At 46.8% G+C, this 27,243-nt stretch overlaps 1 protein-coding gene and 1 long non-coding RNA gene across 2 annotated transcripts in view; one reads left to right on the top strand and one right to left on the bottom strand.

Annotated features, from left to right (window-relative positions):
• Window positions 1-27,243, top strand: part of TNXB (tenascin XB) — a 110,232-nt gene that overhangs the window by 24,676 nt on the left and 58,313 nt on the right. The window contains exons 13-22 of the mRNA XM_084830637.1: window positions 8,619-8,635; window positions 11,911-12,184; window positions 14,110-14,421; window positions 17,284-17,589; window positions 18,057-18,344; window positions 19,523-19,810; window positions 20,369-20,656; window positions 22,015-22,287; window positions 22,568-22,573; window positions 23,271-23,561. Of these exons, the coding sequence (XP_084686763.1) occupies window positions 8,619-8,635; window positions 11,911-12,184; window positions 14,110-14,421; window positions 17,284-17,589; window positions 18,057-18,344; window positions 19,523-19,810; window positions 20,369-20,656; window positions 22,015-22,287; window positions 22,568-22,573; window positions 23,271-23,561 (2,343 nt within the window). The remainder of the gene's footprint in view (window positions 1-8,618; window positions 8,636-11,910; window positions 12,185-14,109; window positions 14,422-17,283; window positions 17,590-18,056; window positions 18,345-19,522; window positions 19,811-20,368; window positions 20,657-22,014; window positions 22,288-22,567; window positions 22,574-23,270; window positions 23,562-27,243) is intronic.
• Window positions 14,653-25,467, bottom strand: LOC146355735 (uncharacterized). Its single transcript, XR_014787246.1, has 3 exons — window positions 25,259-25,467; window positions 15,112-15,565; window positions 14,653-15,017 (listed from the first exon to the last, which is right to left on the bottom strand). It is a non-coding gene; the product is annotated as an uncharacterized LOC146355735 (long non-coding RNA).

Here is a 27,243-nt window from a genome sequence, read left to right as displayed (position 1 = left end):
CTGCTTCATTGACTACGCTAAAGCCTTTGATTGTGTGGATCACAACAAACTGTGGCAAATTCTTAAAGTGATGGGAGTACCAGACCACCTTACCTGTCTCTTGAGAAACCTGTATGAGGGTCAAGAAGCAACAGTAAGAACCAGAGATGGAACAACCGATTGGTTCAAAATTGGGAAAGGAGTACGACAAGGCTGCATATTGTCACCCTGCTTATTTAACTTATATGCAGAGTACATCATGAGAAATGCCGGGTTGGATGAATCAGAGGTCGAAATTAAGATTGCCGGGAGAATTATCAACAACCTCCGATACGCAGACGATACCACCCTAATGGCAGAAAGCGAAGAGGATCTCAAGAGCCTCTTGTTGAGGGTGAAAGAGGAGAGTGCAAAAGCTGGTTTGAAACTCAACATTAAAAAAACTAAGATCATGTCATCTGGCCCTATCACTTCCTGGCATATAGAAGGGGAAGAAATGGAAGCAGTGACAGATTTTACTTTCTTGGGCTCCAAGATCACCGCAGACGGTGACTGTAGCCATGAAATTAAAAGACGCTTGCTCCTTGGGAGGAAAGCTATGGCAAACCTAGACAGCATAGTAAGAAGCAGAGACATCACCTTGCCGACAAAGGTCCGTCTAATCAAAGCGATGGTTTTCCCAGTAGTAATGTATGGCTGTGAGAGCTGGACTATAAGGAAGGCTGAGCGCCGAAGAATTGATGCTTTCGAACTGTGGTGCTGGAGAAGACTCTTATGAGTCCCCTGGACTGCAAGGAGGTCAAATCAGTCCATCCTAAAGGAAATCAACCCTGAGTGCTCATTGGAAGGACAGATAATGAAGCTGAAGCTCCAATATTTTGGCCACCTAATGCGAAGAGAAAACTCCCTGGAAAAGACCCTGATGCTGGGAAAGACTGAAGGCAAAAGGAGAAGGGGACGGCAGAGGATGAGATGGCTAGATAGCATCACGGATGCAATGAATATGAACTTGAGCACGCTCCGGGAGAGAGCGCAGGACAGGAAGGCCTGGCGTGCTATGGTCCATGGGGTCACGAAGAGTCGAACACGGCTAAACGACTGAACAACAACAGAAAAAAAAAATTTGGAACCAGCTTCAGTGCTTCAGATAGAGGATGGCTTTGATCCAGAGCTCTGGAGTGACATTTTGCTTCATTTTGAATCCAGATTGGAGCCTTGCTTTGGTTCATCGAAGCTTTCAATGTCTTCCCCATTGACTATAGTGGGGAAATTAACAAAAGGTTATAACATTTTTCTTCTTTGACAGAATTGGATGAAATATGGAGGCATAGCAGCCTCCTTGAAGGGGAGGAACCACACCAAATCTCAGACATATATGGGTGCAGGGGGTCTTGTGAAAGATTTCTTTACAATTTCCATTTTTGATAAAGGGATGCCCAACCTTCTCTCTGGTTTGAGGGACAATTTGCATGAACAGAATGTACAATGTGGAGTAAGATTCTTTCAAAATTTCAGAAGGATAGAAGCAGGGGTTACAGAATTCTGATGAATGAAAAACAGTAATAGAATTTGTTTGTTTCACTCAAAATTAGCACTAAAGTCACAGGAAAAAAATTGGATCCAAAGGATTGGGTTTTAGGAAAGGATTACTCTGGACTGGAGTAAGGAAAGGTCACATAAGCGAAACACAACCACCAATAACTCTGCTAAGAGAGCAATCCTATGGCTGCTAGACAGCGTCTAGACAGCTATAGGATTTTTCAGTTCCCAGAAATCTAACTCCCCATCCCCTCCCCTGCCGCCTTGCAGGAGGCACGGTTCATCCCTAGCTCCACACTTGGAAGAGCAGCACGGAGCAGTTGAAAAGGGGGTGTTCCTGGGGGAGGGGACCACGGAAGCGCTGTTATGACACTTCCTATGCGCAGTCCAGCCTCCCCACCCCCACTCTGAGGCACCTTGGTTAGACAGCAAAAATCGTCTGTCTAGCCGCAAATGCAGGGCGGCCAGAGTGCGGAAGAGAGGGTCCCCTCCATGCTCCGCCCACCCTACATTGGATAGTCGTTCGCCTCCAAGTTTGGAGGTGGCCACCTATCCCCATAGGATTGCACCCTAACTTTCTCAGTGCTGCTGCCCCTAAGAGAGCCAACTTGCAAAGAGCACTGAAAACACTAGAACAACATCTGATATGTTACTTCAGCATCCCTCCTAAAAGCACTGTGACTGGAAAGCTCTAGCAAAGTCATTCCCTGATTGGAACCTAGGGCTGTCAGTCACAAAAATACACACACACACACACCCTGGTTGGGGTTTTCCTTTCATGGAGAGCTTGCCTGTGGAACCTTCAACATTATATCATTTTTAGGCTTATAAATCTGAAACTGAAAGCCATTGTCTGAAACTCCAAAGTGGATCTGAATATTTGGGAACAGCCTGCCTCTGTTTTCACTGCTTTGGACACAAGCCATTGTGCTTTGGTGTTAGGACTTCTTCACACAGAGCTTTTATCCTACCATTGAGATTGGTTACTCATGGAAGTTCGTGGGTCCTTTAGATGTCGTAGTCAACCTCCAGGGCGTCTCTCGCACAAATGACCTTTATTCCATTTTTTAAAAGATCAGAGATAATGACCTATCAAATTACAGTGCTTGAGTTGCACTTGAGTTCCCTCCATGAAAAGAGGAAAAAACTGCAATAAGAGGAGCTAGACTGCAGCACCATCTAGTGGCTGTATAATGAAACATATGGAAGACTCAGATAAGGGGGGAAAGGAGAGGCGGGGGGCGGGGAGAAGCATGTGTAAAGGGAGTCTGTTGTGATCCTGCATTTAAAACAGAAGCGGAAAAGCCTGTTTTAAATGTGGGATTTTAGGCTGGTGTAGAGATGTTCGTAGTCTAAATACCTCTGAATGGGGCCACTTTTGTCTGGTATTCAGGTCTTAATACGTTTGCCCACTAACAAACAGTTCTATCCTCCCAAAATGGAAGACATCTGGATAATCAATAATGTAAATTGCTACAGTGTGGGTGAAACCTAGTTTTTTCTCCTCTTCTCTTAAACCTATTCCTGCTTTTGACTTCCCCCCGCCCCAGCATCATTTAGGAACTACACAAACAAACCACGTCTGCTGCTGGCTACACTGATCACTGTGTCTTTATCTATTTACCCTGCCCACTGCAGCCTCGCAGGAAGTAGAGGAGCCCTCCACTGTTCAGCCCAGCCTGGGGAAGCTCTCGGCTTCTGACATCACCACAGATTCCATCCAACTCTCCTGGACGGTCCCCACTGGCAGCTTTGACTCTTTCCTGGTCCAGTTCAAGGACTCAGAGGGCAAGCTTAATTCGCTGCCTGTGGAGGGGGGATCCCGCGCGGTCATCGTCCCCAATCTGGCTCCTTCCCGCAGATACAAGTTCAGCCTCTATGGAGTCTCCGGCCGCAAGCGCTCCAGCCCCATCTCCACGGATGCCACCACAGGTCAGCAGCAGGAGTCAACCTGGATGGAAGCTTTTCAGAAATCACACTCCCATTTTAACTTCCTTGTTTCCTCAAGGTGTAACATCGGTGTCAGATGTGGTTGCCTAATACTTGAATTTCTTGTTTTGAAAGTAGCCACCGTGGCACAAAATTTCTTCAAACATCTTGTCTGCCTGTTGCTTCTCCTTCCTATCTGTCCTTTGCTCCCCGCAGCCCCAGATTTCTCTGTTTCCATCTATGGAAGGGCAATTCACACAAACACATAAGAACATAAGAAGAGCCATAGTGGATCAGACCAAAGGTCCATTTAGTCCAGCATTCTCTTCACACAGTGGCCAACCAGCTGTCGACCAACAACCCACAAACAGGACATAAGTGCAACAGCACCCTTGATAGCACATAGCCATCAAGACTAGTAGCCATTGATAGCCTTTTCCTCCAGGGATTTGTCCAACCCCCATTTATAGCCATCCAAATTGGTGGCCATCACTACATCCTTTGGTAGCGAATTCCATAGTTTAACTCTGCGCTGTGTGAAGAAATCTTTCCTTTTATCTGTCCTGAATCTCCTACCAATCAGCTTCATAGGATGACCCCGGGTTCTAGTATTTTGAGAGAGAGCTTATGATAACATGTCCTTCCTGCCTTGATTGCATATTGCGTGTTGCCACTGGGTCATTGGAGGGCCTTTCCAGCCAATCAAATTACAGAGCAATAAATGTTAAGTTACTTCTCATTTGATGCACAGGATCCAACAGCCATAGAAGTGCCCCTCTTATGGGTATACTGCATTTCATCAGAACACAAATTGCAATATGTAGTTGCTGGGAAAATGTGATTCCAGATTGAATTGGTTAATCTGAAGGGTGGATGAGCTTGCTTCAGGGCAGTGGGTTGAACAAAATGGCAGCTTATGTCATCCAGCTGATAATATTTATATTCCCAGATATAGTTATAAAATTAAGTCATGGTACTGAACACAAGGACATGCATATATTTTAGGGATGTGCAAGGAAACACATTTGCTTCAGAACCAGCCTTGGGGCTTAGGATAGTGGGTTGCTGTAGTTTGGGGTGTCAGACAGATCTCTCACTTCATTTCGGATCTGAAGCAGAGTCATGATTTGAATTGTTTTCCAAAGCATTCAATATCTTCCCCATTGACTATAATGGGGAAATCAACAAATGGCTGTAACGGTTTTTGGCACAATTGGATGACATTTGGAAGCATAGTTTCCCCTTCTCAGGGGATGAAGCCTACCAAATTTCAGACAAATAGGTTCATGTTATTTTGTGGAAGGAGCTGTTAAAATTTGCAGGGTTGTTGTTTCTTAAATGATTCTTTGTGTTTTTCCGAGCAGTTTGCATGAATGTGATGTACAACTCAGAGGTGCCCTGAGTTAAGTTCCCTACAAAATTTCAGAATTATAGGTGCAGCGGTTAGGGCAGTATAAGGAATGAAAAATAGTATTTCAGCTGGGGGGGGGTTGCTCAAAATTGGCACTAAAGTCACAGAAAAAAATGTAATGTAAGGGATTGGATTTGAGGGAAGGATTGGTCTAAATTGGAGTAAAGAAAGGTCACACAAGCAAAAAGCCTACTCTGCTAACTCTCTTGGTGTTGCTGCTCCTAAGGGAGTCAACTTACAAAGAGTATTAAAAACACTGGGAAAACTGGGTTTTTAAAAATTTTATTTGATTTATACTCTGATTTGCCACCAAGAAAATGGTGTTCAAGGCAGGTAACAATAAAACAAATACATTAAAAAATAATTAAAACATAACTATACAGCAATTAAAATATCACTCAAAGCAACAGACCGGCTTTCCTGTGGAAGGCCTGCTTGAATACAAATGTCTTTGCCTGCCGGCAGAAGGACAACAGAGAGAGAGCCACCCTAGCCTTCCTTGGTAGGGAGTTCCACAGCCTGGGAGCAGCCACTGAGAAGGAACAACTTCTGACACGTTACTTAAAAGTTCCTCACAAAAGCGCTATTTATGTATTTTTATGTATTACATTTCTATACTGTCCAAAAGCCGAAACTATGATTGGAAAGCCCTGATAAAGTCAGTCCTTGATTGGAACCTAGAGCTGTCTGTCACAAAACTATATCCTCTCCCTCTCTTCTTCCCTGTGCCTGGCATCTATCTTCCTTCCAGAGAGATTGACTGTGGGAGGTTTTGGTTTTGTATAAATTTGGGGTTAAAAAAGCTGAAACTAAAAAAACACCCTCCAAAATGAGTCTGAAGTTTAGGAACCTCACTTAGAGCCAGTTCACTTTTGGTGGCGTCCTAGCCCCAAATGCCTCTGATGGGCTGCTTCATTTCAGTATTCAGGCAAAGACTGAGGTGGATGCAGACTTCTAATATATTTGTCCACTGTACAAGCTGGGTTTCGAAGAGGCAGAGGAACTAGAGATCAAATTGCCAACTTTCGCTGGATCATGGAGAAAGCAACAGAATTCCAGAAAAACGTCTATTGCTGCCTCATTGACTACACTAAAGCCTTTGATTGTGTGGATCATAACAAACTGTGGCAAATTCTGAAAGAGATGGGGGTACCAGACCACCTTACCTGTCTCCTGAGAAACCTGTACGAGGGTCAAGAAGCAACAGTAAAAACCAGACATGGAACAACCAATTGGTTCCAAATTAGGAAAGGAGTACGACAAGGCTGCATATTGTCACCCTGCTTATTTAACTTATATGCAGAGTACATCATCAGAAACGCCGGGTTGGATGAATCACAGGTCGGAATTAAGATTGCCGGGAGAATTATCAACAACCTCAGATACGCAGATGATACCACCCTAATGGCAGAAAGCGAAGAGGATCTCAAGAGCCTCTTGTTGAGGGTGAAAGAGGAGAGTGCAAAAGCTGGTTTGAAGCTCAACATTAACAAAATGAAGATCGTGGCATCTGGCCCCATCACTTCCTGGAATATGGAAGGGGAAGAAATAGAAGCAGTGACAGATTTTATTTTCTTGGGCTCCAAGATCACCGCAGACAGTGACTGTAGCCATGAAATTAAAAGACGCTCCTTGGGATGAAAGCTATGGCAAACCTAGACAGCATAGTAAGAAGCAGAGACATCACCTTGCCGACAAAGGTCCGTCTAATCAAAGCTATGGTTTTCCCAGTAGTAACGTATGGCTGTGAGAGCTGGACTATAAGGAAGGCTGAGTGCCGAAGAATTGATGCTTTCAAACTGTGGTGCTGAAGAAGATGCTTACGAGTCCCCTGGACTGCAAGGAGGTCAAATCAGTCAATCCTAAAGGAAATCAACCCTGAGTGCTCATTGGAAGGACAGATGCTGAAGCTGAAGCTCCAATATTTTGGCCACCTAATGCGAAAAGAAAACTCCCTGGAAAAGACCCTGATGCTGGGAAAGACTGAAGGCAAAAGGAGAAGGGGATGGCAGAGGATGAGATGGCTAGATAGCATCACCGATGCAATGAATATGGACTTGAGCACACTCCGGGAGAGAGCGCAGGATAGGAAGGCCTGGCATGCTATGGTCCATGGGGTCACGAAGAGTCAGACATGACTGAATGACTGAACAACAACATAAGGTTCTAACCCTCCCCAGACGTCTGGATAATCGATAACATATATGGCTACATTACAGATGAAACCAAAGGGCCCTTTTGCCCAGAGATTCTAACCTTACTCCCTAGCAATCTCTCTGCTTTATGTATTTATTTGTAGCATCATTTAGAAACTGCACAAAGTGAACTATCTGCTGGCTGCACTAACCTCTTTCTCTGACCCCGGATTGCAGCCTCGCAGGAGGTAGAGGAGCCTACCACTGCTCAGCCCAGCCTGGGGGAGCTCTCGACCTCTGACGTCACCACGGATTCTGTCCGTCTCTCCTGGACGGTCACCACCGGAAGCTTTGACTCTTTCCTGGTGCAGTACAAGGATGCAGAAGGCAGACCCCAAGCATTGCCTGTGGAGGGGGGATCCCGTGAGCTCATCGTCCCCAACCTGGCTCCTTCCCGCAAATACAAGTTCAATCTTTACGGAGTCTCCGGTCGCAAGCGCTCCAGCCCCATCTCCACGGATGCCACCACAGGTCAGCTGCAGGAGTCAACCTGGATGGAGGCTTTTCAGAAATTGCACTCCCATTTCTGTCTCTTTATTTTTGCAGGGGGCAATGTTGGTGTCAGAAGTGGTCGCCTAACTCTTGAAATTCTCATTTTACAGTAGCTGCTGTAGCACGAACCTTCTACAAACTGTCCGTCTGTTCCTCCTCTTTACTATCTGCATTTGCCTTTTCTCCTGCTTCCCTCCCCCCTTGGCAGCTTTCTCTGTATCCATCAACCTGAACCCAGCTCACATAAACACTTTGCGTGTGGTTACATTTTCTTTTCCTACCCATTTTGCTCCATGTGTATTGCCAGTGGGCCATCAGAGGGCCTTTCCAGCCAATCTGATTACAGGGCGATAAATACACAATTACTTCTGAATAGCTGCACTGTTTTAACCATCTTCAAACATAAAAGTGATCCTTTTGTGGGTGTATTGGATTTCCCAGATGCTCAAAGTGCAATATATTGTTATTGGGAAAAAGCGATTCCAGAGTGAACAGGTCAATCTGGAGGGTGGATGAACCTGCTTCTTTGCAGTGGCTGAACAAAATGGCTGTTTATGTCATCCAGCTGACGATATTCATATTTTTATACATAGTCGTAATATTATGTCATGGGACTGCATACAAGAATATGGCGGGGGGGGGGCTGCATTAACAAAAGGTTCTTACCCTCCCAAAACTGAATACATTTGGACAATCAAATAAATTGCTACAGTATCGATGAAATCAGAAAGTGTTTTCAGCCAGTGTATTTCCTTTTGTCTTAAAGGGTTTTTAAAAGAACAATTCCTAGCATGATTCAGGAACTACACAAATTGAACCATCGCTGCTGCTGCCGCCACCGGTCAACACCTCTTTATTTGTTTTATCACCCCCCTCCCCACTTCCCACTACAGCCTCGCAGGAGGTAGAGGAGCCCACCACTGTTCAGCCCAGCCTGGGGGAGCTCTCGGCCTCTGACGTCACCACGGATTCCGTCCGTCTCTCCTGGACAGTCCTCACTGGGAGCTTTGACTCTTTCCTGGTGCAGTACAAGGATGCAGAAGGCAAACCCCAAGCATTGCCTGTGGAGGGAGGATCCCGCGAGCTCATCGTCCCCAATCTGGCTCCTTCCCACAGATACAAGTTCAATCTTTACGGAGTCTCCGGTCGCAAGCGCTCCAGCCCCATCTCCATGGATGCCACCACAGGTCAGCAGTAGGAGTCAACTTGGCTGGAGGCTTTTCAGAAATTGCACTCCCATTTCTGTCTCTTTATTTTTTGCACGGGGCAACGTTGGTGACAGAAGTGGTCGCCTAACACCTTTCTTGTTCTTACAGTAGCTGCCGTGACATGAACATTCTACGAACTGTCTGTTCCTCTTCATTCCTATCTGCCCTTTCTTTTCTCTCCTCCCCACTCCCATAGGTTCCACCGTTTCCATCACCTCAAGGCCAACTCACACAAACACTTGCTTGTGGTGACGTCTTTTTCTTCATGTCTGAATTGCACATGTTTATTGCCAGTGGGTCATTGGAGGGCCTTTCCAGCCAATCAGATTATGTTATCTGATTGGCAATAAATGTTCAGCTACTTCTCATTTGATGCACAGGATCCAACCATCTTTGCTCATAGATGTACCTCTCTTACGTATATATCACATTTTCCCGGCTCATATTGCAATATGTTGTTGCTAGGAAAATGTGATTCTGCATTGGATTGAATAATCTGGAGGATAGGTGATCCTGCTCTGTACCAATGGCCTAACAAAATGGGTACGTGATCCAGCTGCTCATGTCTATATTCCCTTATATAGTTATTAAAAAATCACTTGGGAACCTGCTTCAGTGCTTCAGAGAACGGATTGCCTAGTTCAGTTCAGAACTTCAGAGTGACATCTAGGGATTGGGGAGAAATTTGTTCAGGTCTCAACTTGATGCGAATTTACCTAATTTTGCACTTTCAAACCAATGCCTGAACTGAAACTCAATTATCCTTTGAAATTCACACTTCTTTGAAGTTTGCAATGGAATTCTCCAGTCAAAAATCTGTACAAAAAATGTGTATACTAGGGGAATGTGAGTGAACATAATGTTCAAAAATGTGCTTTATTAGGGAAATTACTTGCAAAAATGTGTATATTAGGCAAAATTGCATACGAAAATGCATATATGAGGAGGAACGTGCACGAAAACGTGTAAAATGTTAATGTGAACTTGAAAAAAAATTGCAAGGTTCGGAATGAACTGAATTTAAGACTGGGAAAATGAGAAACTCAGAGAAATTAAAATTGACAGATACGTCCATCCCTGGCGACATCTCACTTTGTTTCAGATCCAAAGCAGAGCCCTGCTTAGGATCATTTTCCAAAGCTTCGGATATGTTCCCAATTGACTTAAGAGGGAGGAAATCAACAAATGTCTGAAACATTTTCATTTTGTGACGGAATTGGATGAAATGTATAGGCATATATTCTCCTTCAGAGGAGATGAAGTATACCAAGTCCCAGACGAATAGGTGCCTTCTTTGTGTGCAAGGAGTCTTTAAAGTTTGAGAGGGCTTGGGCGGGCGGTTAAAAGGGGATACCTATACCTTTTGGTCACCATTTCTTTCTCTGTTATTACCCTCCACTGCAGCCTCGCAGGAGGTAGAGGAGCCCACCACTGTTCAGCCCACCCTGGGGGAGCTCTCAGCCTCTGATGTCACCACGGATTCCATCCGTCTTTCCTGGACAGTCCCCACCGGGAGCTTTGACTCTTTCCTGGTGCAGTACAAGGATGCAGAAGGCAAACCCCAAGCATTGCCTGTGGAGGGGGGATCCCGCGAGCTCATCGTCCCCAACCTGGCTCCTTCCCGCAGATACAAGTTCAGCCTCTACGGAGTCTCCGGCCGCAAGCGCTCCAGCCCCATCTCCACGGATGCCACCACAGGTCAGCAGTAGGAGTCAACTTGGCTGGAGGCTTTTCAGAAATTGCACTCCCATTTCTGTCTCTTTATTTTTGCAGGGGGCAACGTTGGTGTCAGAAGTGGTCACCTAACACTTACCTTTCTTGTTCTTCCAGTAGCTGCCGTGACATGAACATTCTACGAACTGTCTGTTCCTCTTCATTCCTATCTGCCCTTTCTTTTCTCTCCTCCCCATTCCCAGTGCCCATCTCTAGGTTCCACCGTTTCCATCACCTCAAGGCCAAATCACACAAACACTCGCTTGTGGTGACATCTTTCTCTTCATGTCTGAATTGCACACGTTTATTGCCAGTGGGTCATTGGAGAGCCTTTCAAGCCAATCAGATTATGTTATCTGATTGGCAATAAATGTTCAGCTACTTCTCATTTGATGCACAGGATCCAACCATCTTTGCTCATAGATGTGCCTCTCTTACGTATATATCGCATTTTCCTGGCTCAGATTGCAATATGTAGTTGCTAGGAAAATGTGATTCTGCATTGGATTGGATAATCTGGAGGATAGATGATCCTGCTCTGTACCAGTGGCCTAACAAAATGGGTACATGATCCAGCTGCTCATGTCTGTATTCCCTTATATAGTTATTAAAAAATCACTTGGGAACCTGCTTCAGTGCTTCAGAGAACGGATTGCCTAGTTCAGTTCAGAACTTCAGAGTGACATCTAGGGATTGGGGAGAAATTTGTTCAGGTCTCAACTTGATGCGAATTTACCTAATTTTGCACTTTCAAACCAATGCCTGAACTGAAACTCAATTATCCTTTGAAATTCACACTTCTTTGAAGTTTGCAATGGAATTCTCCAGTCAAAAATCTGTACAAAAAATGTGTATACTAGGGGAATGTGAGTGAACATAATGTTCAAAAATGTGCTTTATTAGGGAAATTACTTGCAAAAATGTGTATATTAGGCAAAATTGCATACAAAAATGCATATATGAGGAGGAACGTGCACGAAAACGTGTAAAATGTTAATGTGAACTTGAAAAAAAATTGCAAGGTTCGGAATGAACTGAATTTAAGACTGGGAAGATGAGAAACTCAGAGAAATTAAAATTGACAGATACGTCCATCCCTGGCGACATCTCACTTTGTTTCAGATCCAAAGCAGAGCCCTGCTTAGGATCATTTTCCAAAGCTTCGGATATGTTCCCAATTGACTTAAGAGGGAGGAAATCAACAAATGTCTGAAACATTTTCATTTTGTGACGGAATTGGATGAAATGTATAGGCATACATTCTCCTTCAGAGGAGATGAAGTATACCAAGTCCCAGACGAATAGGTGCCTTCTTTGTGTGCAAGGAGTCTTTAAAGTTTGAGAGGGCTTGGGCGGGGGGTTAAAAGGGGATACCTATACCTTTTGGTCACCATTTCTTTCTCTGTTATTACCCTCCACTGCAGCCTCGCAGGAGGTAGAGGAGCCCACCACTGTTCAGCCCACCCTGGGGGAGCTCTCAGCCTCTGATGTCACCACGGATTCCGTCCGTCTTTCCTGGACAGTCCTCACCGGGAGCTTTGACTCTTTCCTGGTGCAGTACAAGGATGCAGAAGGCAGACCCCAAGCATTGCCTGTGGAGGGGGGATCCCGCGAACTCACCGTCCCCAACCTGGCTCCTTCCCGCAGATACAAGTTCAACCTCTACGGAGTCTCCGGCCGCAAGCGCTCCAGCCCCATCTCCACAGATGCCACCACAGGTCAGCAGCAGGAGTCAACCTGGATGGAGGCTTTTCAGAAATTACACTCCCATTTTACCTTCTTTATTTCTTCAAGGGGAAACATTGATGTCAGAAGTGGTTGCCTAACACTTGATTTCCTTGTTTTACAGCAGCTGCCATGGCACGAATATTCTACAAACTGTCTGTCTGTTCCTTCACTTTCCTATCTGCATTTTCTTTTTTCCTACTCCTGTCCCCTTCCTCTAACTTCCTCTGTATCCACCAATGCCAGGCCAGTTCACGCAAACACTTGGTTTGTGGTTAGATGTTCAATATAAACTTAACTTACTACAGTATGTGTGAAACCAAAATGCCTTTTTTGCCCTGGCTTTCTCCCTTTCTTCTAAAGCTATTCCTGCCTTATGTATTTATTCATAGCATCATTTAGGAATAACACAAAGTGAACCATCTGTGCTGGCTGCACTAATCACCATCTCTCTCTCTTATCCTGAATTGCAGCCTCGCAAGAGGTAGAGGAGGCTGTCACAATTCAGCCCAGCCTGGGAGAGCTCTCGGCCTCTGACATCAGCACTGATTCCGTCCGTCTCTCCTGGACTGTCCCCACTGGGAGCTTTGGCTCTTTCCTGGTCCAGTACAAGGATGTAGAAGGCAGACCCCAAACATTGCCTGTGGAGGGGGGATCCCGTGAGGTCACTGTCCCCAATCTGGCTCCATCCCACAGATACAGGTTCAGCCTCTACGGAGTCTCCGGCCACAAGCGCTCCAGCCCCATCTCCACGGATGCCACCACAGGTCAGCAGGAGGCAGCCAAAGCAGACGTCCTCTTGGCCAGAATTGACAACAGTCCCTCTTGTAACATCTTTGCTTTGTTTAAGGCAGTGATGCAGAATCTCAATCCCAGGAGCAAATCTGGCCCTTCTGAGATCCTACTGTGACTCTCTTGTGTTCCCTACACGGCCACACCACTTTCTGTGGCCCCACCCACTGTCTCCCAACCTTCGATCATCTGTTGGTTTCTCATTTTGTGCAGTTTTTCCCCCACTCTAAAAGGTAGAAATGCCTCTCCTAAAGCTTAAGTGCTGGCAGTGACTGGCAGTAAGCCAAATGGTGTTTTTGGCCCTGCGCCTTTTGCCTTTGCTTTTGCCTACCACTGGGATGGGTCCCCCAAGAGCTTCTCCAAAATGGAATTCAGCCCTCAGGCTGAAAGAGGTTCAGCACTCCCGCTTTAAGGGAACAGATCTAGCAGAAGAAGGCACCCACTGCATTTCAGGGGATAGTCCCTGAAGTATAATCTTGAACAGATGGTGCAACTTGCACTTCTTTCTCAATGGTGTACTTTCTCAAGCATACCTTTCTGGGTTTCATGCTGAGAAAGTATCTCATGACTAGTGTCATTGTAAAGGATATTGTTTCCTATGCATCAAGTCTGCCAATTTTCCGTTTCAAACAACAGAATAGTGCACTAACTTGTGAGTTAGGGTGCATCCAGATGTACATAAATCCAGTGGTGATCACACTGTGGAAGCAGACTTGCCGCATTTGCAACACGTTTACTATCTTTTCCCCAAGAGCCAGATTTTCGCAACACTGATTGGCTGGCCCTTGTGTCAGTCACAAAGCCACCTCCCCCTCCTTCTCCGAGCAGTTTTAAAAGCATCAAACCTAATGAAAGAAACAGTTTTAAAACAGCACTGAACAAATGCCTAACACTTCTACGGGCACTTGAGGGGGGGGTGTCAGAAAGCAAAGTATACAGTCTGCCTTAAGCATGTGGAACTGGGGCATAACTTCATAAAGTCCTTCCTTCAAGCCTTTGCCCTCTTCTGTGTGAGAGCCCCTTAGGTGTACCAAGCATGCTAAATGCCTCACACCACCCTTGTCACATTTAGTTTAGTCCCAAGTCTCATCCCACCACGACGGGTAACCATCTCTCTCTGCTTTAGCCGCTACAGCGACCTCGCCAGAGGTGACCACAGAAAGGGTGGTGACCATTCAGCTAAGCCTGGACCAGCTCTCGGTTTCTGATGTCTCCAGTAACTCAGCCCGTCTCTCCTGGGTCGTCCCCACGGGGAATTTTGACTCCTTCCTAGTCCAGTACATAGATGCAAAGGGGTCGCCTCGGGAGTTGCCTGTGGATGGGGCTTCCCGCACGCTCACTGTCCCAGACCTCGCGCCCTCCCAGAGATACCAGTTCAACCTCTATGGAGTTTATGCTGGCAAGCAATACGGCCCTCTCTCCCTGGAGACTGTCACAGGTCAGCAGTGGCTAAATCAGCTGATAAGAGTTGGGATCATGCTGGGCACCCTTTTGTGCTTCTTTCCACAGGGGGCAACTGCAGCGTCAGAAGACACATCCTAAGATATATACATTTCCCTTATCTTTCAGGCATACCTTGCAAACCCTGGATTTTAGACATCGCTCAACCTCTTTTGGGGGTGGGGAGGCAGGGGGGAAACAGCTTGTCTTGGTGAGCAATAGCCTTGCTGCAGAGGGATATTGATTTGTTTATTAGATGTATATGAATGTTGATGCAAAAGTGCCCCCCCACCACTTTCAGGAGCCCATTTGTAGGCCATTAAGGTGTGTGTGTGGGGGGGAGCATTTTGGCAGTTTGGCAATGGGGCTGAGACATTCTAGAAATTTGTGGGGATGTTTAACAGGAAATGCAACAGCAGTCCCCCTCCCCACCTCTTTATTTCTTAAACATACAACCAATAGGAAGCGTGCCATTGGAAAGGGTGGGGAAACCGAGTGGGATGAAGTCACATCTAAGGAATCTCTCAAGTTCAGTTTTGCTCAGCTTCTCATTTTTCCAATGCTAAGTTCAATCCGTCCTGACTTTGCATTGGGCTGCAAAAAAAAAAAAAAAATTAATACTTTTTTTAGTACTAAATTTTAGATGCACTTTTCTGTCATTCTTTTTCTGTTGAATGTTCCATGTTACCTGGTGGCCACTGACCATGCTCAGTCCTCGTCAGGCTGTTGCTGTGGGGGGTGGGATCCCCCCTTTTAAAAAGTGTTTGCACTTCTGCAAACTTCAGATTTCCTTCAACCATGCCGACACCTCTCTATTTTTTCTCAGGATCCTTTTTGTTGTTGTTTCATTTCTGCACGGCAGCACTGATGTTAGAGGGAGTGTCACTTTGCATGCAGAAGGTCCCAGGTTCAATAACTGGCAACTGTGGTTAAAAAAAGGGATGGGGAAATCCTTGCCTGAGATCCTGGACAGCCACTGCCAGTGAGAATAGGCAATAATGGGAGATATATATATATGACCTAGTATAATTGGCTTCCTATATTCTTAAACAAACTGTATAGCGGAGGCATGCCTTCTCCTTCCAATGCTCTTCCAATGTGTAGTTTTGGTCTCAGTCAGCAGTGTCTACTTTTCAATATTCCTGTTGGGAGAAAAATGGGTGAATTCATACAAGCTTCGATTATGGCGTCATTCTTCAGCCCGTTCTTGCCTTGCGGCAGAGTTGGGCAACCTGCGGCCCTGGGGCCTGGGCCCAATTTCCTGTGACACTCAGCCTAATTTCCAAAGCCCTCTGCATGCAGTCATTCCAGACCTCTGTCAGGCATGGTGTGTCCTTTCCCTGGCAGCTCGCTGCTTGGAAATGAAGACTGAGAAAGACAAACACGAGTGGCAGACAGAGAGCAGAGGGGACCCACCCACTTTTGGCACTGGCACTAGGGATGTACGAAAGTCACTTACCTTTTCGAAGGGTGACATTCGCAGTGGGGGGGAGGCGCTCCGCCCTTCCCCCTGAAATTCTGGCCGGGGGGGGAGGCGCTCCATCCCTCCCCCCCGAATCCTGGCCGGCCGGCTCCACAAATGGCGGCGGCCATAGCCGCCACCGTTTGCGTCCCTGCAGTCAGCCGTGATAGGCTACATAAATGTTTACGTAGCCTATCACGGCTGATTTAAAAGAAAAGAAAAAAAACCGCGTATTTGTGTTCCTTATTTGTGTTTCTTATTTTGGCACGTCTTAATCTACGTAAACATTTACGTAGACTAAGATGGCAAAAATAAGGGGAACGCAAATAGCGTAGATGCTACGCTATTTGCGTTCCCCTTATTTTCGCCGTCTTAGTCTACGTAAACATTTATGTAAATGTTTACGTAGACTAAAATGTGCCAAAATAAGGAACGCAAATGGCGGCGCCCATGGGTGCCGCCATTTGCATATGCACGTTTTTTTTTTCTTTTAAATCAGCCATGATAGGCTACGTAAACATTTACATAGCCTCTCACGGTGTTTTTAAAAAATCTAGCCGTGATAGGCTACGTAAATCTTTACGTAGCCTATCACGTTTTTTTGTTTGTTTGTTTGTTTGTTTTAACTGGAAATGGCGGCGGCGGCAGCCAGTCGGAAGACCGGCCACCGCCGCCGAACCGCCGCCGTAGCCGCCGCCACCAGGAAGATTCACCAAAGGTAAGTCCTGTCCTGGGGGGGGCAGGGGGGGCAGACCATTCCACCACCAATTTCGGGGGGCTGAATGCGCTGGCAGCCTCCCCGAGATTCGTGGCAAAATTCTCTGACATCCCTAACTGGCACTGCCTGCTGCTGGCTTCAGCCTCACTTACTGGGCCTGTTCACACAACATGCTAAGCCACACTTAGCGGTTGGGTGTGTGTTGTTGTTGAACTGTGGGTTACCGTGTTGTCTGAACCCAGGACATTTTCCATAGGGTGGCTTCTAACCATGCAGTGTGGCTGGTTAACCACCCTGAACAACCCAACAACGAACCATGGGTTCTCAACTTGGCTTGCTTGAGAAAAACAAGCCACCCTGCATGGTTAACAAGCCACCCTGTGGAAAATGTTCTGGGTTCAGACAACATGCTAACCCACATTTCAACAAATAATCCACGGTTCAGCAACCACTGATTGTGGCTTAGCATGTTGTGCAAACCCAGTCACTGTCAACATGCAGCCCCTGACAGATTGTCTATGAGGGAATGTGCCCCCCGACAGAAAAAAGTTTTCTCTTATGGGGACTTGACTGGGAGATCCTTGCATTCTTCTAATCACAACTTAATTCTTACAGGAGCAGAAGAGTTTCAGACCACCATGATGTATGCTTCACTCTCCCCCCACCCCTCTCTGTTCTAGCCCCAGCACCAGCATCACTGGAGGAAGTGGAAATCTTGGCCCCACAGCCCAGCCTGGGGGAACTCTCAGCCTTTGTCATTTCTAGTGATTCACTCCGGCTCTCCTGGACTGTCACTACCGGGAGCTTTGACTCCTTCCTGGTCCAGTACAAGGATGCAGAAGGCAGACCCCAAGCATTGCCTGTGGAGGGGGGATCCCATGAGGTCACCGTCTCCAACCTTGTGCCTTCCCGTAGATACAAGTTCAATCTCTACGGAGTCTCTGGACGCAAGCGAATTGGCCCCCTTTCCACCGACGCTGTCACAGGTCAGCTGTGGTCACAATAACCATAATTCTTTCACAGGGGCAGTCTCCCTTCTTATCCTCCTTTCTGTCTCAGGAGGGGGTGCTGCTGCTGCGGGTGGGTCTACAGAGCAGACTCAGGCCACGTACAAAAAAAGGCAGCAGCCACTAGGCTCTGGAAGCACTGTCCACATACTTGTGAACTATACATAGCATAACAAGCCAGCTGTGTACAGCGATGATTGCCAGTACTCGTGACATCATGAACCCCTTTCCCCCTCCTCCGAACAGGATTATAGATAAACCAAATGGGGCAATCGAAAATGTAGGCTGCATGGTGAGGGAGGGAGGGAAGGAGGGACAGCCAAGTGCTCAGTTCCAGGTATTATCAAAGGCAGAAAGAAACTCCCCCTGGCCTAGGTGGTAAGTTGCAACTAGCAGAGCTGTCATCCTGGTGGTGCTCATTCACTCCTTGGTCCTCTCTGTTCCAGCCCCACTGATGGAGAAACCCACTCCGCCGCTCAGGCTGGGGGAGCTGATGGCCAATAACATCAAGCCGAATTCTCTCGATCTCTCCTGGACTGTTGAGGCTGGGGACTTTGACTCTTTTATCATCCAGTACCGAGATGCTCAAGGCAAATCCCAAGCCCTCCCTATCGAAGGGAACCTGCGCTCTCTCCACCTCCATGACCTGGCTCCCTCTCACAGATACCAGATCAACCTCTACGGTGTCTCAGGCAGGAAGCGCTTAGGCCCCATCTCCACTGAAGCCGAGACAGGTCAGCAATCGTCCTTCTAGTCCAGGGGGGCAGAACCTCAGGCCCATGGGCCAAATGCAGCCCCCCAGAGTTCTCCAGAAGGCCACCCCTTTCCCCCAATGCCACACCCTTTTGCCCAACTACCAATCACTCGATGGTTTCCCAGCTTTTGTGCAGTTTTTTGCCCATCCTAAAAGCGTGAAATGTCTCTTCTAAGGTTTAGTTACAGGCACTAAGAGTTGTAAGCTAAAATATGCTGGTATATTTTTGTTCTCACCCCTTTTTCCTTTGGCCCCATCCCTTTTGCCTCAGTCTTGTCCAGACTGGAATGCAGCCCCTGAGATGCTCTCTGGAATGGAATTCAGCCCTCACGCTGAAAGAGGTTCTGCACCCCTGTTCTAGGCAAATGGGTGGTGCTTCTCTCTCTCTCTCTCACACACACACACACACACACACACACACATGCTATGTTAGGGCTGAGGAACTGGAAAGCTGGGTGACCAGCCAGATGGGCGATTAATAAATTTAATAATAATAATAATAATAAAGCCAGATGGAATCAGCTTCTACTGCTTTTATACCTCCTCTTTCTTTAGTTTGGTCTTTCCCTTACCATTTTTCTATTTCAGATAGTCTTTTTCAGGGAATAGCCCTCTTCCACTGTTGCCACCCAGCAACTGGTTTTCAGAGGTTTGTAAGCCTCTACTTCTGGAGGCAGTATGTAGCCATTGGGACTAGTAGCACCCAACAGCCTCATCCACTGGCATTATTGTAACTGTGTGTGTTTTTAAACTGTTTTAAGTTGGTTTTAAATTTTGTATGTTAAGGTTTTTTATATTATGCTTTTGTCTTATGTTATTATTATTGTTATTATTAATAATAATAATAATAAACCTTATACACCACTTTCCACAAAGGTGTTAAAGGAGTGAACATAAGTACAATTACATAAAAACAACAATAAATATAATAAAAACAACACAATATAAATTAATCAGGTATAAAACCACACACTCTGTTGTGTGCTACAAATTGTAGCTGGCTGGGTCATACTTCAGGGAAAGCCTCTTATTTTTATTGCAATATTTTGAGAGCTTTCGCTATTGGGGGTATAAAAATGAAAACGATGAAAGGAAATGAATGAGTTCCTCCATCCAATAATATCTTTGGCCTCAAGTGGTTCCTTCACTGTTTTTCAGCCCCATCACCTACAGAGCCACCAGCCCAGCCCAGTTTGGGAGAGCTCTCTATCTCAGACGTCACCACGGATTCCGTCCATCTCTCCTGGACCATCCCCACCGGGAGCTTTGACACCTTCCAGATCCAGTACAAGGATGCAGAAGGCAAACCCCAAGCATTGCCTGTGGAGGGGGGATCCCGCGAGGTCACCATCCCCAACCTGGCTCCCTCCCGCAGATACAAGTTCAATCTTTACGGGATCTCCGGGCGCAAGCGTCTTGGCCCGGTTTCCGCTGACACTATCACAGGTCAGCAAGGCCTTTGTGGGCCTTTTGAAGATGTTGGAATATTTATATGCGTAAAGATTGCAGTATATTTTAGTTGAGAGTGGGTTGTTATTGAACCATAGGTTGTTTAACTGTGGGTTAGCGTGTTGTCCAAACCCAGGACATTTTCCGCCAGGTGGCTTGTTAACCATGCAGCGTGACTTGTAAACCATCCTAAACAACCCAAAAACAAACAACAGGTATTGAAGGTGGTTTGTTCAAGAAAAATAAGCCACACTGTATGTTGTTCAACAACAACCCACACTCAACCACTGAGTGTGGGTTAGTGTGTTGTGTGAACCCAGCCATTGTGTTGGTAGTTGTTTCTTGTGCTGGGTCTTAAGATTTTTTAATAGACTTGCATGTTGGATTTTTATCTTATTTCATTTTTAAAATTTTCCATTTTTATGGTACCTAGGGAATCTGTTTTAAAAGGTTTTAAAATCAATCTAAGTAACAAACTGTTTCCCCCCTGTGCGCATGGAATATTTGTGCACTCTTCAGTTCACCAATCTCTCTATTGATTTCTGTTTCTCCCAGCATCTTCTCTGCAGGATCCTCCGACTCCTCCCAGCCTCGGGGAGCTCTCTGCTTCTGATGTCACCAGCAACTCTGTCCACCTCTCCTGGAGCGTCCTCACTGGGAGCTTTGACACTTTTCTGATCCAGTATAAGGATACCGAGGGCAAACCTCAGGCAATTCCTGTGGAGGGAGCTTTCCGTGAGATCAGCGTCCCCAATCTGGCCCCGTCCCGCAGATACAAGTTCAACCTCTACGGCCTCACTGGCCGCAAGCGCCTTGGACCCGTTTCTACCGATGCTGTCACAGGTCAGCTTAATTTGAGCTGGGGCTCTGTCTCAGGACCTGTTTTCATCAGTTCATGCAACCAGTCTAAAATGATAAAGATGGTGATTGAATCGTAGAGTTTTAGAATTGGAAGGGGTTTTGAAGGTCATCTAAACCAACCCCCTGGTCAATGAAGGAATCTTGCAATGACATCATCCTGTCTTGAAAATGGCCGTCCAGCCTCTGCTTGGCTTCTAACTAGTGCTGAATCCTGCCCCCTATTTTTAGGAACTTCTTCTCTCCCTGTGAAAGAGGCATTGTTTTTTCTGCCACTTTCGTGGGAAGGAGGAGAATTTCGGAGGGGAACAGAGTTTCCACATACCTTTTTAAGTGTAGGTGGTTCTTGAGGGTTTTCTTTCTAGGTTTTTTTTTTAAAAAAAAAAATCCCCTGCACTTGCAGGAGCCCAGGACTCTTCTCCAGCCCAGCAGTTCTTTCTGAACTCAGGAGACCATGTGACCTGCCCTCTCCAATAGGCATTCAGGAAGAACTCCTGGATGGAGAAGAGTCCTGGGCTCCTGCAAGTGCAGGGGGTGTTTAAAAAAAAAGAAATGGAAAGAAGAGCCCTCAACAACCACCTACACTTAAAAATGTTTGTGGAAAACCTGTCACCCCCCCGTCCGCAAGGAGAAAATTCTCCACAATTCTCACCTCTCCCAGCCTCTTTTGCTAGAGTTTTCGTCCCCCTTCCCCCCTGAACTGCAAAAAAAGGAAGAATCAAAATTTTCAGCACAGCACTACTTGTAACACCATGCTTATGTACAATGCTCATGTACTGGTTCAGCATATTTCCAAAGCTGGTTCAATTCCATTTCATATGGTGGAGCAAGTAAATTAAGCTAATTGGTTTCAGCTAAGGGCAAACTAGATTTTACATGCAGATGCAAGTAACATTCCCTCATTAGGTTTTCTTTTTAACAATAACCAGCCTCAGGAAGCAGTGTTCTGGAATTGAAGAGTGGCAGGCGGGGGGATCAGGGGCGTGCTTAACACTTTCCCTGCCATCTTTCCCCACCACCACCCAAAATCCCCCCCTCCCCCAGCCAGCTCCTGCTTCTTTCCCACACAGGAAAAACATAGGGGTTGTATCTCTTCCCCTGTGGGGAAAAGTAACTGGGATATTGGTGTTGTTTCTGAGTACCGAAAATATGTCATGACAGAGAAAAAAGGTTAAACACACAAACACCCCCCGCCTGCCCTCCACTCACATCTCTCAGCTGCTTTTCATGTATTGTATTTTCTTCCTGTTAACTAACTTGCTGCATTTCTCTCTCTCTCTCTCTCTCTCTTTCTCCTCCCTGCTTCTCTTTCTCTTCTATTCAAGTAGCAGCACCTCCAGCAGAAACATGGTCTCCACCCAGCTTGGAACAGCTCTCTGTCTCTGATGTCACCAGTGATTCTGCCCACCTCACCTGGACTGTCCACACAGGGACCTTTGACTCCTTCTTAGTCCAGTACAAAGATGCTGAAGGCAAACCCCAGGCGTTGCCCTTGGACGGAAACATCTTCGAGACCACCATCACTGGTCTGTCTCCTTCCCGCCGATACAAGTTCAACCTTTACGGGATGGCAGGGCGCAAACGCCTTGGCCCTGTCTCTGCGGATACCGTCACAGGTCAGCACGTGTGCTTTTGGCATAAGAAAGGCTACATCAAACGTTTTCCTGTATTTCAGACAGAATTCTGCAAGAGACCCTGAGGGGCAAATAGCATGTTATACGCAAATGCATGTAACAAAGGCCTGAGGGTCCCTTTTTGAAAAGGAAAGCAGCAGGCCCGGTGTCATCACAGGCCATATTTGGGCAAATGCCAGAGCCCTAGGAGGGCCCGCAGCCAAATCTAACGCTGGGCCTTTAAGCCCCCCTTTAATTGTGGAGGGCCTAGCACTGACAGGAGCGCCAGGTCTGAGTGGCTGGGCTCAGCAGCACGGGCACCATTTTAATTTCCCCACAATGCAATGGCCCACAACACATGCATCATGGGCATTGCATTTTGGGGAGATTTAAATGGCTGCCATGTTGGCAAAGCCAGTCATGGAGGCCCAGCTCTTATCTCAGGGGCATCAGTGGGCCATCCTCCAGTGCTTGCAGTTAGGTAAGCCAGGTGTGATCAGGGGAGGGGCCTGGTACTACCAGAAGAAGGGGCCACTGCTGCTGTGCAGGATGCCAAGGGCACTTTACTCAGTGCCCCCTGGAACCTGGTCCCATCCCTGATAAACAGCTTTCTTGTTGGGAGGGGGAGCAGAAAATTGCCATGGGGAGTGGGTGCTTAACCCTTCTTTGCCAGCCATTTTTCATGCTCAAAATTAGACCTCAACCCCAGCTGTTCCTCCTGCAGCATTTGTGAGGTAAACTTTCCAAAGAACATGCAATTCCCACCAGAGAAGGAGTGATTATTAAAGCAGTTTAAGACTCTAGCATACATCTGCCCAGTGTCAAATTTGTGGCAGATCTTAAGCATTACTTATTAAAATCACTGGCAGAGTCTGAATTTGAACTCAGCACTCAAGTTTAATTTGCCAGCCTCTGAACCACTTTACTTGTCAGAGACTCTTTGAGGAGGATATGGTTTCAATTCCTGTTTTCCCTCCTGGCTCCAGCATCTGCAGTAGAGAAGGAAGACGCAGTGAAGCCCAGCCTAGGAGAACTCTCAGTCTCTGATGTCACCAGCAATTCTGCTCTCCTCTCCTGGACTGTTCCCACCGGGAGCTTTGACTCCTTCCTGATCCAGTACAAGGATGCAGAGGGCAAACCCCAGGCCCTGCCTGTGGAGGGAGCCTCTCGTGAGGTCACCATCCCCAACCTGGTTCCTTCCCGCAGATACAAGTTCAACCTCTTCGGTCTTTCTGGTCGCAAGCGCCTTGGCCCTATTTCCTCGGAAGCCACCACAGGTCAGCAGAAGCAGAGCCCTCATTTAGAGATAGAGATATATAGTGAGGGGGGGGGGCAGGGGGGGTAATTCTCTCTGTTACATCCTCTTTTCTTCTAAGCCAGGGGTGGGGCATGTGGGGCCCTCCAGATGTTGTTGGTCTCAAATGCCCATCAGCCTCAGCCAGCATGGCCAGTAGTCAGGGATGATGGGAGTTGTACTCCAAAAACACCTAGAGGGCGACATGTTCCCCAGCCATGTTCTAAGCTGCATCTTCACCACCAGCCTGCTTCTGTTTACAAACTCTACCATTTTGTTTCTGAAACCATTCTTTTCTTCTATTTTACCTGCTTCCTCAGTCAATAAGAACTTTCCTTTCAGACTTTTACAGAGTTTCCTTCCGCGTGAAGGAGATCTGTGGCATTTACAATATTTGTTTGTTTTCAAATATACACGTTGTGCAAGGAAGGAGCAGCAAACAACTACTAGAGTATTGGTTAGTGCTGGACTGGGACTGGAAAGACCCGGGTTCAAGTCCCCACTTGGCCATGCACTGGGTGACTTTGAGCCAATTACTCACTGTCAGCCTAACCTATCTCACAGGGTGATTGTGAGGAAAAAATGGAGAGGAAGAGGATCATATACACCGCCTTGAGCTCCTTGGAGGAAAAGCCAGGATATAAATGTAACAAATAATAAATAAATAAATAAACAAACAAACAAACTGCTAGACTAAGGGCACAATCCTATGCAAGTTTAGACAGAATAAGTCCTACAACTTGGGAAAGTTCTACAACTGGCTGCAGAATGCTGAGAGTTGTAGGACTTTTTTCTGTCTAAACATGCATAGGGTTGCGCTGTAACAGTGCTAATATTTCAATAATTATCAGTAGCCCCAAAAGCACACAGCATGTTCTTGGTTCCCCTCAAGGTTCCCTCTTGCCAGGTAGCTGTAAACATTCCTATTGTCTTCACTTTCGACTAGTGCCTCCATCCTGGTGGGATGTGGGCAATAGTTAGAGTAGCCACTACAAAAGCCATCAGTGCTCATTTAAGCAAGAATCTTCTAGCCTCGTGTGGCGCAGAGTGGTAGGCAGTAGTATTGCAACTGGAACTCTCCCCACGACCTGAGTTCGATCCCAGCAGAAGCTGGATCTCGGGTAGCCAGCTCAGGTCGACTCAGCCTTCCATCCTTCCGAGGTCGGTAAAATGAGTACCCAGCTTGCTGGGGGAAAGGTAGTTATGACTGGGGAAGGCAATGGCAAAACACCCCGCTATAGTCTGCCATGAAAACGCCAGCATAAGTGGTGTCCCTCTAGGGGTCAGTAATGACCCGGTGCTTGCACAGGAGGAACCTTTCCTTTTCTTCTAGCCATCAGTGCTTAGTCATGAAACATCATTCCCTCCAACAGCGAACGTGGGTGGTTGAGTGCCTATCCGTTCAAAAGCCACTCAAAAATAAGGGAGTGGGTTCTACATACTCAGGGACTCCCTTGGTACGCAGGAATATGGGAGTTTGTAAACTGAAAGAAAACTATTTTTTGTCAGGTGTTCGCTCCCTGTTGCCTTCTGAAATCCTCCGGTAGCCAGAATCAACACGCAGACAATAGGGCTCTTTTCCAAGGCATTATTCCCATTCAACCTAATTACGCTTACAGATGCTAATTGCTTGATCCTACAAGTAAGACTTAAGAGGGCTGCCTACTCAGGGGTTCTAACCTTAGGAATCAGTTGATCTCCGTTTGAAGGGGAAAACAGGAAACCGCTGTACTTATGAGCTAGGAAGAGAGAGTCCACCCCTTTCCCGTGGGGCATCGGGGCGCCGCTGTTGTCGACGCGCCATGCGGGCTGAGCACTGCCTCTCAGCGCCTGCCATCTCACGCTTGAGGGTGCGCCGGTGCCTAGCGTCCAGAAATGGCTGTCGCTCTGCCCGCTCCCTGCCAGGGTCATTATCATTCTCAGGACTGTGTACCGGGAAGGGCTCTCCCCCTGGCTGCTCCTCTGAAACTCACGTGGGTTCCTCTCCCGCAGTTTCTAACTCTTCCTCAGAATCAGAACTGCTTTGGGGCTCTCTGGGCCCCGATCCAACCCTGACAGTTTTTAAACCCCACAAAACGGCTCAACAAAGACCTGCGACCCTCCATGCTCAAAAGCAGCACAGAGATGGGAAAATACAGGAATAACCCATTTCATTGTCTGGAGAAGGAACTTCTGAGTTCACACCAGCACCAGCAGCCCTGCTGCTTGAAGCCCTTTGAACTGGAGATGTGACCTGGGACCCTCTGCATGCGAAGCAGGTGCCACCCGACCCTTCCTCATTCAGGGCCAGAGGGGGACATCCCAAGGTCTCATGCAGGGGTCTTTCCAGTGATGCCAGCTGAGACTCTTTTAGCTGAAGATGCCGGGGATGGGAGATGCCCGGGTATCTTACACACGCAAAGCCTCTGCTCTCCCACCCTGACCTGTGGATCACCTCCTTGTGTTCCGCTGTGGTTCCAGACTGAGTAGGCCAGCCTTCCCCAACCCTGGTCCCTCCGGAGGATTTGGACTACAACACATATCATGCCTAACCACTGGGTTGGGGCTGTAGGGAGTTGGAGTCCAGCAAATCTGGAGGGCAACTGTGGAGTAGGCTGATCAGGGTGGGGCAAGGTGGGGCGGCAGTAAAGAGTGATTGTCCTTTTCTAGAGGAGCAGACTTGGGAGGTGGTGGACTCTCCTTCCGTAGAGGTTTGTAAGCAGAGGCTGGGTGGCCCACCTCTCAGGGCTGCTGTCGCAGCAGATTTTCTGCATTGGCAGGAGGGCTGAATTAGAGGACCTCTGAGGTCCCTTCCGACCCTAAGATTCTATGATTCCATCTCAGCAGTTCTGTTTTCCTCAATCCTCAGTTTTCCATCTCCACTCTTCTATAAAGGACAGACATTTCTTGCTCACTGGGCATAAAGAACTGGACTGGGACAGTTTCTCCTTTACCTTGCCCACAATCTCTCATGGGATTGTGTCAGCCCTTTCATGCTTTCTTTCCCACACTTCATAGCAAAATAATCCTGGTTAGGGATGTATGAGAATTTTGTTTCAGTTTGCAAATTGATAATGCCCTGTTTGCTACCCAAACGGGAGCACACGTTCTCCAGAAATGTTCACAAATTCCCAAAGTTGCATTCGCAAAATGCACACTTTAAAAAAATGTGCACTTTTAAAAATGCACAACTGAAAGTGTGCATTTAAAAAAATGCAAAACTTTAAAAATGCATAGCTGAAAGTGTGCATTTAAAAATATGCACAACTTTTGAATGAACTGAAAAACAGGTCACAAATGAGAATGGGAGTGAGCCCAATGGAGCTTTGAAGTAAAGTTCAGATAATTTCAGTGAGCTTGAACATCCCTGGTTCTCCCATCTCTGATCAAGGCAGGACATAAGCATATAATGAGTGGCTATATATATATATAGAGTGGCTGGGTGACCAGCCAGATGGGCGATTAATAAATTTAATAAATAAAAATAAATATAAGACCCCTGCTGGATCAGCCCAAGGGCATCTGATCCAGCATTCTGTTCACATAGTGGCCAACCAGCTGTCGACCAGGAACCCACAAGCAGGACATGAGTCAGCACCCTCCCACCCATGTTCCCCAGCAACTGGTGCTCATAGGCATACTGGATCTGATACTGGAGGTAGCACATAGCCATGAGGACTAGTAGC

This window comes from Heloderma suspectum, chromosome 2 (assembly GCF_057233095.1).
Source record: "Heloderma suspectum isolate Gila_16-S chromosome 2, 16-S_ref, whole genome shotgun sequence".
Classification (NCBI taxonomy): domain Eukaryota; kingdom Metazoa; phylum Chordata; class Lepidosauria; order Squamata; family Helodermatidae; genus Heloderma; species Heloderma suspectum.
The sequence above is the reverse complement of the archived record's forward strand: the minus strand, read 5'-3'. Positions and strand labels throughout refer to the sequence as shown.